The sequence below is a fragment of the Musa acuminata genome, chromosome BXJ2-6 (genome assembly GCF_036884655.1).
Source record: "Musa acuminata AAA Group cultivar baxijiao chromosome BXJ2-6, Cavendish_Baxijiao_AAA, whole genome shotgun sequence".
Lineage (NCBI taxonomy): Eukaryota > Viridiplantae > Streptophyta > Magnoliopsida > Zingiberales > Musaceae > Musa > Musa acuminata.
The window spans coordinates 41,892,166-41,906,833 of record NC_088343.1 but is presented as its reverse complement, the minus strand read 5'-3'; the positions used below and the strand labels follow the sequence as shown (position 1 = coordinate 41,906,833).

At 35.7% G+C, this 14,668-nt stretch overlaps 2 protein-coding genes across 3 annotated transcripts in view; one reads left to right on the top strand and one right to left on the bottom strand.

The window, feature by feature from the left end:
- Positions 1–338: 338 nt before the first annotated feature.
- Positions 339–8,375, bottom strand: LOC135615678 (uncharacterized). The gene is made up of 9 exons (XM_065114513.1): positions 7,281–8,375; positions 5,496–5,625; positions 4,937–5,415; positions 4,750–4,830; positions 4,529–4,627; positions 3,810–3,923; positions 3,640–3,723; positions 2,233–2,304; positions 339–1,203 (listed from the first exon to the last, which is right to left on the bottom strand). The coding sequence occupies exons 1-9, from the start codon at positions 7,608–7,610 to the stop codon at positions 943–945; spliced, it is 1,650 nt and encodes a 549-aa protein (XP_064970585.1). The 5' UTR covers positions 7,611–8,375; the 3' UTR covers positions 339–942.
- A 6,097-nt stretch (positions 8,376–14,472) lies between these two features.
- Positions 14,473–14,668, top strand: part of LOC135585612 (187-kDa microtubule-associated protein AIR9-like) — a 28,219-nt gene continuing 28,023 nt past the window's right edge. For both annotated transcript variants that reach the window (XM_065114507.1, XM_065114506.1), the window contains exon 1: positions 14,473–14,604. The gene's annotated coding sequence lies outside the window, so the exon portion shown is untranslated. The remainder of the gene's footprint in view (positions 14,605–14,668) is intronic.

The following is a 14,668-nucleotide window of genomic DNA, read 5'->3' as shown; positions in this document are numbered from 1 at the left end:
CAAGTAGATACCAACCTTGGCAGAGTCAACAGACTAAAATGCAGATAATGAAAGATTCATGATAGTCTTTGGTTGAAAAATGTTGGTTTGTAATGAATGATGCAATGAAATATGTTGCTGGCAGAATTTGAGCAATTCATAAGGTAAATTGTCTTCAAACAATAGCCCTGTAGGTGTAGCTATCGACAGCATCTTGAGCTGGTTTCAGGATAACATGAGAATTGACCTATTACCACTAAGCAAAGAGGCCTGATCTCTGAAAGGAAAGTAAAATGCAGGTGTGTAGATGAAAGTATAGCCATAGAATTTAGTTGCAATAGAGCATATCTGCCATAATATTTAGGTAAAGACAATGAGAGAATGATTAAGGCACCAATCACCAGTGTTCCTTACAAGTTTGTCTGACCCTGGAGACTGGAGTAACTTTGTACTTTGGGGATATGTTTAGTGTACAAAGTATGACAAGACACCACTAACCTAACACACGCTTCTAATCTATTTACAGATTATTCCACCATGGCCTTTTCTCTTTATTTTTACCATAGGCATGGAGAAAATTCTCTCATAAGCTCTTTTGATTGATGTTCTACTCCCATTCTCCACTTTTTGCAGGCTTGCAACTGCTGAACAAAAGAGTAGGCTGAAGACCAACCAATGTGAAGCCTAAGCCTAGACTAAGTGAGAGAGTGAAGCCTACAGCACAATTCAGGTCTTCTCCCCAACTCAGATGACCATGGATTGCTCTGCTAGGTTCAAACAGGTATCTATCTAATGCAATTCTTGTTTCTTTTCCTCTGATTCCTAAAAGAAGCAAGCATGCCCAGAATGCAATCAATTGGCGGGCATGTTTTTTTCTAGCCTCGTTCTTCTTTTGTAGCATTGAGAGAACAAGCCGTTCTTTTCCAATCAAATAACCACCTCTTGTGACCAAATTATCTTCATTTATGGCGATTTCCGCCATGGTTTCATGCTTTTATGGTTAATCTTAAATGGCCAGCTTTTTCTACGCTTTGGACTCTCAGAGAAAATGCCAGATGCCAAAGCCTGCTGAAGCCACAACTCAAACTCATCATCCTCAACAATCATCTCAGCATCCAGTCCCCAAGGATATCTGGAGGGATTAGATCGCAGCCCTGTCCCATCCAGACCAACCATGTTCACATGAAAGCTTGGCCCATGAGTGTTAGGCTTGCATGCCATTCCCTGTATACAACAGACTTGAGTTAGATGAAAATCGTAGTAACTGCAACAATTTTAAATTTATTGATGATTCATGTTATTCTTTAGGTTATTACATGATCACAGATGTAAAAGCTAGAAGAGATAAACACATATTAGAAACCACAACCACCGTGAAGGTGCAAATCCTATCATAATTCCAATGAAGCAATCTACTAGACTGTTAATTTCCAAAACCTTGTCATCCCTTATAACTGCAACCTCAGCCAAAGAAAACCATAGTCCACGTGTACAATGAGTTACGATTGTATCCGGTAATTTCTTTACATAAACTATGGAATGAAAATTGATTTACCATCGGGCCTCTTCTTTAAAGCCTTTTAAACCTCCTGATTAATCTGACGTGACTACTTATCCTTTACAACGAAGCCAAGCATAAAAGCCTTCAAAGGTCAGGTGTGTGATCCTAGATCGATTGTACATTCAGTACGAGGATATCAAATAAAGTATCACCAAGTTTGTGTTAATGCTCAGCCTTTTACATCACATTTTGTAAGTTAGAAAGTAACCCTCCTCAAGCCACATCACTTTTCAGATCAAGTAATTTTTACTCTCTTAAAAAATAGAAAATTAAAAAAGAAATCATGACAAGAACTTCCAGATAATGATGGTAGAAGCCTGAAATGAACTAAAGACTGAATCAACTGCAGAAAATAATCAGATCTCATGTGAAACAGCTGAAATTAGACGTGTGTACTAGAGTTTCTGATGAATTAGTTGCTCCAACAACTTCAACCTCCAAATTTTGCAATATAGCAAGCTACAGAAATGGGAACTTGCATGAAATTGTTATTTGTCATAAAGAAAATTGAATAAAATTGAACTATAATCTGGCTGCCCATTATAGCATCTGTTAGATTTACATTAACTGACAAAATTATGACAATAAAGCCAGTTCTAGGTGGTACACAGATATGCAACTCTTTCCTGATTCTGACAAGCTTAAATATTAAAAGAAAATGCAACAAAATTATTAATCATCCGAATGCTAACCTGACAAATTGCCCATTCAGACACATCAAAGATTTTGCTCTCTGCGCACACAAAAGCTTGTGGAATTTCAACCTGAAAAGCAAGAAATGGATAGCCAAAATGATTAACAACATAAAATGCAACATCAGACCCAATGGTCAAGAATAAAATATATGATATGTACAATAAAGGACAGCTGATAACTACAAGCAATAGCACCAAAGTATTTCTTTCTTCACATGAATGGAACAAAAACAAGGTTAAGCAGTGTAACTTGTTCATTTTGTCAGCAACAATTAAAACCAGAATACCAATTACACCAATTAGTTTATTGATCAAAACTCTTAACATCCAATGCATATAAGATGCAACACTATTGCACAGAACACTCATCTGCAGTCCAAGATATTACATAGATGTGGATTGCTTTATTATGTGTGTCATATTTAGAAGTGTAGAGGCAGTTAGCAAAACTGCCTCTTGCACTCTGAAAGAATTTAATTACTAGTGAAATAACATTGGTGTTGTTTCATGTCAGATTACTCCTCTCTGGTAAATGATTTCATAAACAAGGAATGGTATAACCTCTCCACATAGAGGGCACAATATTTCCAAACCAATTACTTGGTGTCACTAGCAGATGGTTAGGTAACAAACACTGGGGGACCATGAACGCTTAAAGAGAACTAAGCCAACGGACATATCATCCAGTTTCACTGGTTTAATACTTCCTAATCTATCAACAAACGTCTAGTTAGCCCCCAGATGAAAGGTTTCCAGCACAAGCAGGGAGGAAAAGGGGAGAGAGAGAGAGAGAGAGAGAGAGAGAGTTGATTGGTAGAAGGTGTGAAAATGCTGGGCATCCATGTGTGTCGCTGCACCTCCTCCCCACCTTCCCAAGCCTCATCGTGCCTCTCCCAGCTAAAGAAGAGAAGGGGAAGTTGTGGAAAAGCTCCCAGACCCAGGTAAGTTTTCTTTTCCATTTTTGAGCGGTTTCTCATACTTTTCCTTTTTTTTTTCTTTCTTTGCTTCCTGTTCCGGTGGCAAAACAGCAGTGCTAACCAGCATAAACAACCATTTTGACCAGAAGGTGCCACCAAGCCCCTGGAACTTAATTCCCTGGTTAGTTCCATATCCCGTCCCACAGTTGATAAAGAATATCTATATTTCAAGGAATAAAATCTGAAATGAGATCCCACATCAATGCATATGTATACATATAATCGAGGTCTATACTTCAGTTACGTAACTAATAGATACTAAAGAATTCACTGTTGTGAAATGTAGGCAAAACATTCAATAAGATTTAGGATGAAATGTAGGCAAAATTCATCACTTGAGCAACGAATCAAGAAGGAAATTGTCATTAAGTAATAACAAAGAGAAGTTAAAGAAAAAAGTTAGCATGCACAAGATCATGAAAAATACCTTCCGAGGTGTTGTTACAACTGGTGAACACCCACTTTCTACCCACCCGTCTCCATCCTTGGCTTGATGATACTGGGAACAAGACTAATGCAACACAGAATATCATAATTACACTCGAAAGATATGAACAAGAACCATTGTGATGTAAAATATTTAGATTAGCCACTTACCTGACACCACCGTGCCCTCCCTTTACTTCTGTTAGTGCATATCCATATATGAGAATTTCCGCACTTTGTGCATTCAATACGCCTAGATTCTTCAGAACGGTACTCTACTCCTCCCTGTAATATAACACAATCAAATGTTTTAATATATACACACATGATTTTCAGTGAACTTCATGTCGTATATATACACATATTTGCAACTTTTAAATGATGCACATAACATATTTGAATTCTGAAATAAGGTTCATACCTAATAAAATATCTTTTAAATTACCAAAATACATTATAATAGGAGAGAACTTAATAAGGTTCCTGCAGTAAACCAAGTGATCTAGCATCCTCACATATTGGTCAGGTGAATCAAGAAATGACATGTTTTAAATTTTGATAACATTTAGAAAGGCACACTATATGATGGCAACCCTCTTGAATCGATGGTGTGTCCATCCCAAGGCAGTCGGGTACAACAGTTGCAGAACTTTAGAAACCACCTCCTTCATCAGGAGATCTACCTTACAGGTAGTCAACAAGCAGAACTGTTTAAGACATTTAGATTCAGATGCATGACAAACGTTATATCATGGATTAAACTCTTCAGCATTAAATATCTGATGTTTCATGAGACAGCTGACAAGTCGTATATTTCACACATACGTGTTTGAATTTAAATAAATTCACAATATTCTGCTATGTATCTTATGCGTCATGATGTATTATACCTGCTGAGAGGTAACAGAAGACCTCTGACACACTCTCCCAGATTCTTCCCTTCTCAACTGTTCATCATAGTTTTTCTTCTTTGTCAAATCTGAAAGAACCTGAGATTTAATTTTTATTAGTTGCAAAGTATTACCTATATACAAGAACAAATAACTAAAATAGGCATGAATTGCTAACTCTAGAAACCAGGAAAACAATCATTTCCTGTGATACAATTTACCTCATATGCGCATTGAAGCTTCTTAAATGATTCACAAGCTAATGGACTTCCCAAATTTTTGTCAGGATGAACAAGCAAGACCTAGGATTCCACAGACACAAGTTAACTTGCAATATACTATTCATCAGATAAGGTTAATTTTTAATCAAAGCAATATTTTTGTGCTTAAGATTACCAAGTTGCACACCTTTTTATGGTATTCCTTCTTCATTATCTTAGGGTCAACAGTCTTACTTTTAAGAAAGCCCAAGACTTCATAATGGTTTGTGCTGTTCATTATCCTTTTCATCTCAACCAATGAAGTCGATTCCACCATGACAACCTTGCTAGACGAAGCATCCTTGTGAGTACTTGGAAGATGTGATGCCTTGGATGTTGTGCAAGGCGACATATAAGATGTCACTTCTTCAGCTTCTTTAGGAGAGTCTTCACTGTCAACAGAAAAATCTTCCATAAACGGTTCTGGTTCCTTTTGTTCTTCATGTATGCCTTCATCAGTACCATCGTATCCTTGTAGCAACTTATTCAATATATCATTGGAAATGAACGAAAGACTTAAAGACAGAAAAACCCCATGCAATCCTACACGGGCATTGATATAATAAACAGCATAAGCAGTCGCCATTAATATCAAAAACCGTGCATGATTAAGGGAGAACATATAACCTGCAAGCAAATCAAGTCCCGTAACTGAAAGGTCTAGCAAGAAGTCAATGCAATTAAAATAGGAGAAACTTTTTGCATACCTCCACCTATAAATAGCATTGCTGTAATCCAAAAGTAACCATATATCCACATAATAAGAATGCCATAAAGCCCAACAATAAGAAGTCCAGGTGTGAATCCCAAATAGTGAATGACTGCAGCAGCAGCTACCTGATACAACACATTTATATGTAAATTTAGCATGATCCAGTTTCAATAATAATACTTGACCTCTTCTCAGATAGATAACACCCTCATTAAATTATTTCCCTCCTATTAATTGACTATGATAGAAGTGAGAGTCAATAATTGTGAATGAAATACTAAATACAATAGTTCTTGAATGAAATTGAGTGCCTCATAGGAAATGACACAGGTGTTCTAATCTGAAGCACAAAAACAGAGACAACAGGTTGAAGATTTTATTATATTTCTATAGCTTTCAACAGGAGATAACATGTGGGGAAGAAGCAGCATCGCACAAAACCATGACAGAAAAGCAAAACTTTGTGCCAGAATTTTCCACGAATGAAAACCAATTACATAACGTTAACCATCACTTATCAGAATGGCATCTTCTGCATAAATCACTACATGAGGACAGAGAGAAATAACTCCAGTACAGTCGCTTCATAATAATGTTGGATTATCCTACAACAATAAATTTATAAAAAAATTACTTTGTTCTCAATCATTTCACTTCCAAGCCTGGAGATCAGACTCCACCACCACACTATTAATAGAGACATCAGAAGAGGATTTGGGTATGAATCTGAGAGTCCAATGCAGAAAAGAGGTAAAGGCAACACAAAAGGAGCCTAGTAGAAAATCATTTTAGTCAACTATCCATGATGTATTTAAATAGAGCAAAGAAAATGCCATCTTTTTAGATGTATCTATAATCAATAATGAGACTCTGGAAAGAAAATCCACATCTCTCACTTAGTTAATATTTCAATTTTTAAGTTTATGAGCAAGAAATTTTTTTAGTACCCACAATGTTTAAAGTTTTACAGAAGATGCCATGAGAGGCTCTCTTTGCAACAAAATAATATATTTTGTACCAACACATCTGTCTCATGAAAAGAAAAAATTCATGCTGTAAATTTACATCTGATGTTTATATCATATTATGATACTGATGATATCATACAATAAATTTTTTATTTAATTGAACTAATCTATCTAACAATCATGTTGAAGCAATTCTGGAATTAGGGCAACCATTTTGACATTCGGTTTCAGCCCACTAATCTGGCTTCTAAAGCCATGATAGCTATCAAGCATTTCCAACATTTGATAGCTTCATGAGAAGTACATTACATTCTTCAGAGCAGAAAATATGTATATGTGATTGCAGTTCTAAAACTCTAATTAGGACAATCCAGTAGGAAACACAAAGTTGTGGAATATGCAACCACATAAATGATTGAGAATCATATATTACTATCCAGGTCACTACGATTTATAACATCCACTAGATCATAGAGTGCTAGGAGTCAGGAAGTGATTTATGGAAGGGGAACATTACACATGCAACTTGTGAGTAGCACCTGGTGATATGGCATTAAGATATTTTGCTGATGACATATAAAACCACAGATAGAGGCATCAGACTAGCCTAGAAATAGCCATACAGTATAAGAAGTATGATAGGAAAAGGAGAGAGACAGAGAGTGAAACTCGGTAAACGTTATAAAACAGAAAAACCTAAAAGTAAAACCACAAGCTCTATTTCAAACAGAATCTAGAAAAGAAGGTTACAAACACAAAAATAAAAGGGGGTCCTTGCAAGTGCATAAGTCTTATCAAGAGTGAGGACAAACCAGACTTAGAAGCATGTAGACGAGGGAAGTCGTCGAAGTCAAGCAAAGGAAGCAACTCCACAATACGAGGAATAGAGCTGCTGAACCCAAGGTAAACAGGGACCTCAAACCTCCCACAAAACAGTCCCTCCACTGCAATATCAACCTAAAAAGGAACCTTCCAGCAACTGTGCACCAGCTGTAAACCAACGGCCAGTGGCGGTCGACCAGAAGCACGAGTTTCTCTCCGGCCCAACTCGCAGCAACTCGGACGAACACAAAGGCCTGCTTTCGGGATTGTACCCATTTCCACCCTTGCTTGAACAAGCCTATGCCGCCCATTGAAGCCATAAGAGTAAGAACTTAGCCAAAACCACATCACCCGAAGACACCCACCAAAACGCATAATGCAACCTCTGCCATCAGAATCGGATTGCTAAGAGGTGTTGCAGAGCAACATTTCCTTCTAGTCCTCTTCAGAAGAAATCTCTCAGATCCCATCACCAATCGTCATAACGATTACAAAGACCAGCCTTTTAAGAAGATTGCAGCAGATCTCTCCGCTTGACTACAAAATCGTCATCTCTTCCATCCAGTAATCATTTCTCCAGCAGAGAGAAAGGGAAACCACAAAGAAACGATTTTGCCTCCATCAAGCCGAGCACAAACGTCTCTTTTGCGACTGTCAGCTCATGGCGCACGAACCCTAGCCATTTCCTCCAACCCGGCCGGCGCCTCTCTGCCGGGAAGGAGAACAAGAAGGAAAAGGATCGATGATTCGGGAGGGGCTTCGGGGTGAAACCGACAAGCAAATCCTATATTCCACCTGCGACGAGCTATATAAAAAGGTAAAATGGTAAAATAATGCACGGGAATCTGACGAACCCTAACTTTATCTGCCGGTTCTGCTGCTTTTTCTTCAGGCTTGGGGAACTGCTCGTGACAAAGCGGAGAAGCGAGGTGAAGGAGAAGGTGGGCGAAACAAAAAGAGTCTAATGATCGAAGCGGTTGCTAAAGGGAAAGATTATTAGGTAACGTGGTGGTGAGGGCCATGAAGCGGGTTCGAGGAGGTAAACGTGGTGGCGCCGATGCCAGAGAGAGAGAGAGAGAGAGAGAGACAGAGGGAGGTGGGGAAGAGCAGAAGCTTTAAACTGGCCGTGGAGACATGTCTGCAATAGACAAGTGGAGTCACATTCCGGTGTAGAGCGACATTTCACCCACCCTTTGTACATTACCCAACTCACCTGCCTGCCTGGTGTTCTTGGCGGGCCCACGTGGACCCCTGCAAGGCATCCAATTACACGGAACGGATGCGGGAGTATAACGTAGACGAAGAGCACGGTTTAGGTCGGAACCAGTTCCGAACACGTCACAGCTTGCCCTCTATAGCAAAATTATATGCGTAATTTTATTATATTGGCTATTTTTGTATGAACTTTTTCAAGTTCAGTTTAATACACACATATATATATATATATATATATATATATATATATATATATATATATATATATATATATATATATATATATATATATTTAAAATATATATAATTGAAATTAATCTTATTTTGTTGACCAAACCTTCAGATAACGATAATGCCCTTTAAAAATATTGCATATAATATATCTCTTGATACTAGTGCTTTTGATATTTTTCTTCTATATATAAGTAGAAAAATAGTCAAATTTTAAATGATAAATGGATATAATTAAACATTACTGAAATATTATAATATTAAACTCATATATATATATATATATATATATATATATATATATATATATATATATATATATATATATATATATATATATATATATATATATATAACGTCGATTGATTTTTTTTTGTCCAAACTGTTATATATATATATATTATGTGAATGACAATTTGATAAGTAAAATAATAATATAAATAGTGATAGGAAATATTTTGACACTAATTATAATTCCTACGGAGGAGTTAACACAAAAGACAATAAGGTATCAATCCGATGTGAAAAGTGAATGGGACTAATAAGCAGCACCACCTAAATTGTATTCTATTAGTGTAGCACCATATGGAATAGTACAGTTCGACGTCGTACCACGAAAGGCCATACGAACGGACTCACATCGTAAGAAATTGCATGAGCTGACCCATGCCAATAAGAGCTAGAAACGAGCGATTACTCACATGAATGCACCACAAAGGGATGTACGAGTAGTCCCTTTCAATTATGGTCACATACCATCGGTTCCATAAGTATAAAAACTAGTTCCTAATGCTCAAAGGGGTCCAAACTCGGAACCCTAAAAAAGAGCTATAATCCCTACCAAACATTAATATAAATGTCGAAGGCGTTACATCGAGAACCCTCCCCTCTCCGCTCCCCTCTTCGTACTAACCTATAGTGCACGACACCAAAGAAATTGAACTCACACAAGTCTTGTCTCAAGATAACTATAGAAGTTCAGAGGTTATCTTGAAGCTCTCATCGTCGACCCTCGATCCTACCCCTCTTTCATCTCATTTTGATAGAATCTTTTAGGATGATTATGTCTTCGGGACAAGATCAAATCGTTTAACATTCAGTTTACGATATCAAATTATTAACAAATAAAAAATCTTGAATTCATATTATACGTTAGTATATTTCTTTTTGCATAGACGAATCACATAAAATCTTCAATCTCTACATCAATCTAAAGAAATAAATGATGGCCAAAATAAACTCGTAATGCACTACTTTTCTCTTAGCACAGTAGTAAAAATCATGAGTGTCACATAACCATGTCTTCAACTATCTTTTCAAGTGACGAGTACCAACGAAAAAGCCCCTAATCAAAGTGTGATCGATGGATGCATATTTTAATATGAATGGAGCTGCATTTACGTGCCGAGTGTGTTCGAGTACTTGTGCCCTCTCAGCACATGATGCAATTTCCATGTACTTCTTTTGTAGTAAATGCCAAAGAAGTAAAATAAGCTTCTTTTGTTGTTGAGTTTGAGTCGGGATATTAAGATAGTGAAGTGATAAGCATGAGTTGCTTCGATAGTTTCTTTCCTGTTTAGCTTAGCTATCTATACTATTATTAGGTTTAAGTTCAACAACGAATTAAACTTTGATTGGTCTTCAAGTTAGTAGGTGTCGGCTTTGCTTTAGATATGGATATTGGGATGAAGTGCAGGAGGAGAGAACAGATTAGTATCGAATAGTTTTTTCTCTTTCTTCCTCCTTGTTATTATTATTATTATATGTGCACAAAATCTAAATCCATCAAGAGGGATACGAACACCGTTTGAGAATGACTTTGTTGTTCGTATTTTTTATTGATGTGATGTCTTAACATTTTTGTACAGAAACCAATCCATAGAAGTGGGGTGCAAAGAAGGAACGTTGTGAGTTTGGCAGGGTTATACTCTAATCTCCTAGTGGGCATAAAACATGAGAGACATCATGTTTTTGGGAGTTTGGATACACTAAACTATGCCTAGTGGGGGAGAGAGAGAATCTGATGAAGAAAATTTATCACCCCAAGAAAGAAGGGTTTGGTGAGAACTAAAGAAATGCAGCAACTCTGCAACTCAATGATTAGATCACTCCGCTCACCTTTGTCAAAAGAAACATGCCAATGAGTTTTTATTTTTTTTTCTAATATTTCATATATATATATATATATATATATATATATATATATATATATATATATATATATATATATATATATATATATATATCCTATGGAAAAGCCTATGGTATAATTGTTGAACTCACTAGCATTTAATGCCTAAAACTCGCTAATATACACGACTCGATTTCTTTTCTAACTTAGGGGCATTATGGGCAGCCTGTTGTAACATTTTACTCATATTTATATCCTTTGATACATGTAAATAATTATAACATTTGACCAAAAAGATAAACATGCTCACATAGTATGTTTGAAAAGTCATATACATACAAATACAAATGCTCATAGATTATCATTCATATCTAGAGTATAAGAGTGTACGTGTTCACTTCCCGATTCAATCACTTACGGTGGGATACTAGTATTTTTATCTATAAAATAAGATCTATAGTAAGCAATCACTTAGTAAGTATAAGTCCTTATATAACTTGAGTATGTATCATGTCTCATATAAATTATTTTAAAATCATCATCATAAGATATTTAATGGTAAATACTTGATCTTATGACTTTTTTTAGCAAGCATAATCCTACAACATAGCATATGCAAAATTAAAAAAAAATATATATGTCCAAATAATTCAAAACACTTATAAAACATAACAAATTCATGGACTTCTACACCATACATCGTAATATATACATACATTTTCACATTGTATATCATCATAATATATACCACATGTCATAATATATTTATATACTCCTACTCGTACATCATAATATATATATACACTCTTACATGGTATGTTATAACATATATGTACATTATATATTGTAATATATTTGTATACTCTCACACTGCACGTCATAGAAAATATATGCATTTCACAACGTTCATCATCATATATACATACATACAATACATTTTTATCACAATTCATATATTTTTATACATACAAAATATATACATTTATATTTAACTCATGTCTAGCTCATGATAATTATATCATTTATTTCAAACATACTTTTCAAAATATATTATGAATATAATAATTTATACAATTATCATTTTGTAGTGAATTAAACTTATACTTACTTATTTAACTTAAAAATAATATCAATCGGAGATTGAAATAATAATTTAAAAGATAAACAAATCTAATCACATAAATAGATCTAAAATTTCTTTGTGATTTAAGTTATTTTTATTTAAAAAATAGCTCTAATGCTAATTGTAAGCATAAAAACTATAATAATGCTATTGTTATAAAAAAAATTTAATAATAAAAACTAAAATATAATAACTATAGATCGAAGATTATATGAACATATATTTCGGTGTCAATCAAAAAAAAAAAAATTTCTAATATGAGAACAGACTTTGTAATCTGATTGGTAGAATGTAGTAATATTAATATGCCAAAAGAAGTAATATATATCGTATATTATACGTGTAATCTTATATATGTTATGTTATTATACGTGTTGAGTCCCTAAAAGATTATATATATTTATAGATGAAAGTAAATGATCTAGAATAAAATAATTAAGAGAGTCGGTTTCATCAAAATTATCTACCGAAGAATCTTATCATAAATGAATTTTTTTTTTATTGATTGATAATTAAAATCTAATCATATCTATGATATATGTTACCTAATTAAACATGATTACATAATCTAATAAGATTTAGTCAAAAAATAATTATACTTATAACTTGATTATTTAGCTTGGGATTCACTTTTATATAGTCAATCTAAATTAATCAGGGTGGTGTAGTAGTGTATAGGTGTTCCTCTCTCCTTCCTAGCCTATTCCTTTACAACGTAAAAAATATTTTTTCACTTGAATTATTTATATTAAATTATTTTGATTATTTTTAAATAACTCTTCATAATTTATAACTATGACATTCGGAATGTTATGTTTATAAACCATGATGTGACAATTCTTAGTTTCAAAAGAGCATTAACCACAAAATGGTGCTAAATCAAATAGCATAGACGGACTTAACCATGGAGTTTGAGTTTGTTCTATTACAATAGCTATCAGTTACCAAGCAAGACCTTTGTTATGATGACAAGATAAAATTGCACTCAGAATTATAATTGAATTTTTTTTTGGCTGAAAAATGTCCTGGATTTTTCATGGCCAAAATAAATACTAACGAAAAAAAGCACTCTAATAAATCACATAAGACGTGTTTGAGTTTTATTAAAACCCCCCAGAAATTATATTGCAATAGGTTTCTCTATTGGCTCTTGCTAATTCCTTATTTTCCAACATATATGGCATGAAAGAGATTTACAAAGCTTAATAGTGTATATCCACAATAGATCTATGTAATCCATCTTAAATAATTGGGAGATTATGATTTTGTTAATGTTGTTATTGTACATGACATAAAGAGATACTGTTGTTTGATATGGAACTGCATATCCAAATAAATGCATGGTAAAGAGGGGAAAATATCATGTATATGCAACGTATTGATTCACCTCATGAAGTATCTGATCCAAGCTATATGATCAGAGATGACAACATTCCTTTGCTTGCTGCACTGGCCACCATATTCATTGACATCATTGCTTAATACTCGATGGAAGCAACCACCAATGAATGTGACAGCCAAAGTCCAGCTCGAGAAAAGCAGGGCTATAATAGACAATCTATCTGAATGAAAGACATATATGTATTCCTTTTCAAAAAATTTAATATAATGAATATAATAAAAAATAGAAGTTATTCTGATCATTTGCTGCCAAAACCATTTGAATTATACGTTGTTGAGGATCTTTGATGGTACGTTATGTTCCTTCATGACTAATTCATCATTAATCGTCCTGCAAAGTACACCAAATTCGCTATTAATGGGGCCGCAATTATGCGTGTCGGCGCCGTGATCGCTGAGTCGGTGACTTCTGTCGGCTACTCGTTACGCCGTCAGTCGATCCATACTTTCTCCAGGATAGGAGATTGGTGGTACATGGGACCCACCTATTTTAAGGTGTGGTACGGGTAAACGGTAAGCAAAAGCATGGCCCATGCACCCGCGAATCCCATGCGTGACGGGTATGATACTTTGAGATGCGAGATAGAAGCAGATATCAAGCGCATCGAACGGTGATTATTTGGTCTTGCATGGGTTCGTGTGCGCTTTGCACCGCGTGGAAGATTTTTCCGCTATTCTCACCCGTCCGATCTGTCCAGATCACAGAATGAACGTTCCAGATATTACCTCGCTGTGTGTACCGTGTCACCGGGGTCCACGCACCGCGGCGGTTATTGTCACCCAGTCGCGCTTTTGCCGGGTCGTGGGTCGTATCTTGTCACCGCATTGGGCGAGGCACCGCGGTAAATAGGATGGTTTCGTTCGAGGGAGGACACGTGGGGACCACTAACTGGAACTGCAAGAACTGTTACTTGCACCGTGGGGCGGTGCCCTAAGTTAATTACCGACATGGGGAGGGCAATTTGGTCAAATCAACTCCCTCCTCTTCTTTCTACGAACTTTAAACGCGAACCGATCAAAAGTTTAGCGGGATTTTGATAGCCTAATTTATACCGTTTCTTTAACTTTTCTTTGGTTTGTTGTTAGTTGTTAGGCTGCGACACTTCCGCTCGAATCTTGTTCCTCGTACCCTCGTTCTCTCTTGGTATTCTCTGACTACATATGTCGGCAGAGAAGAGGGTTGCTCTTGGCGACGCATTCCCGAGTGTTCGAGGTGAGATCCTGCTCACTGGATTGAAGTCCTGTGTCTTCTTGTTCGATATCTGTGCTTTTCTTTA

What these genes read in the sequence shown, in the direction of transcription:
- LOC135615678 (XM_065114513.1), bottom strand. Translation starts at nt 7,610, where the DNA reads ATGGCTTCAATGGGCGGCATAGGCTTGTTCAAGCAAGGGTGGAAATGG. An exon ending in AGAAGGAATACCATAAAAAG is followed by an intron (nt 4,831 to 4,936) that starts GTGTGCAACTTG and finishes GTGGAATCCTAG; the next exon opens with GTCTTGCTTGTTCATCCTGA. An exon ending in GGAGGGCACGGTGGTGTCAG is followed by an intron (nt 3,724 to 3,809) that starts GTAAGTGGCTAA and finishes GTGTTGCATTAG; the next exon opens with TCTTGTTCCCAGTATCATCA.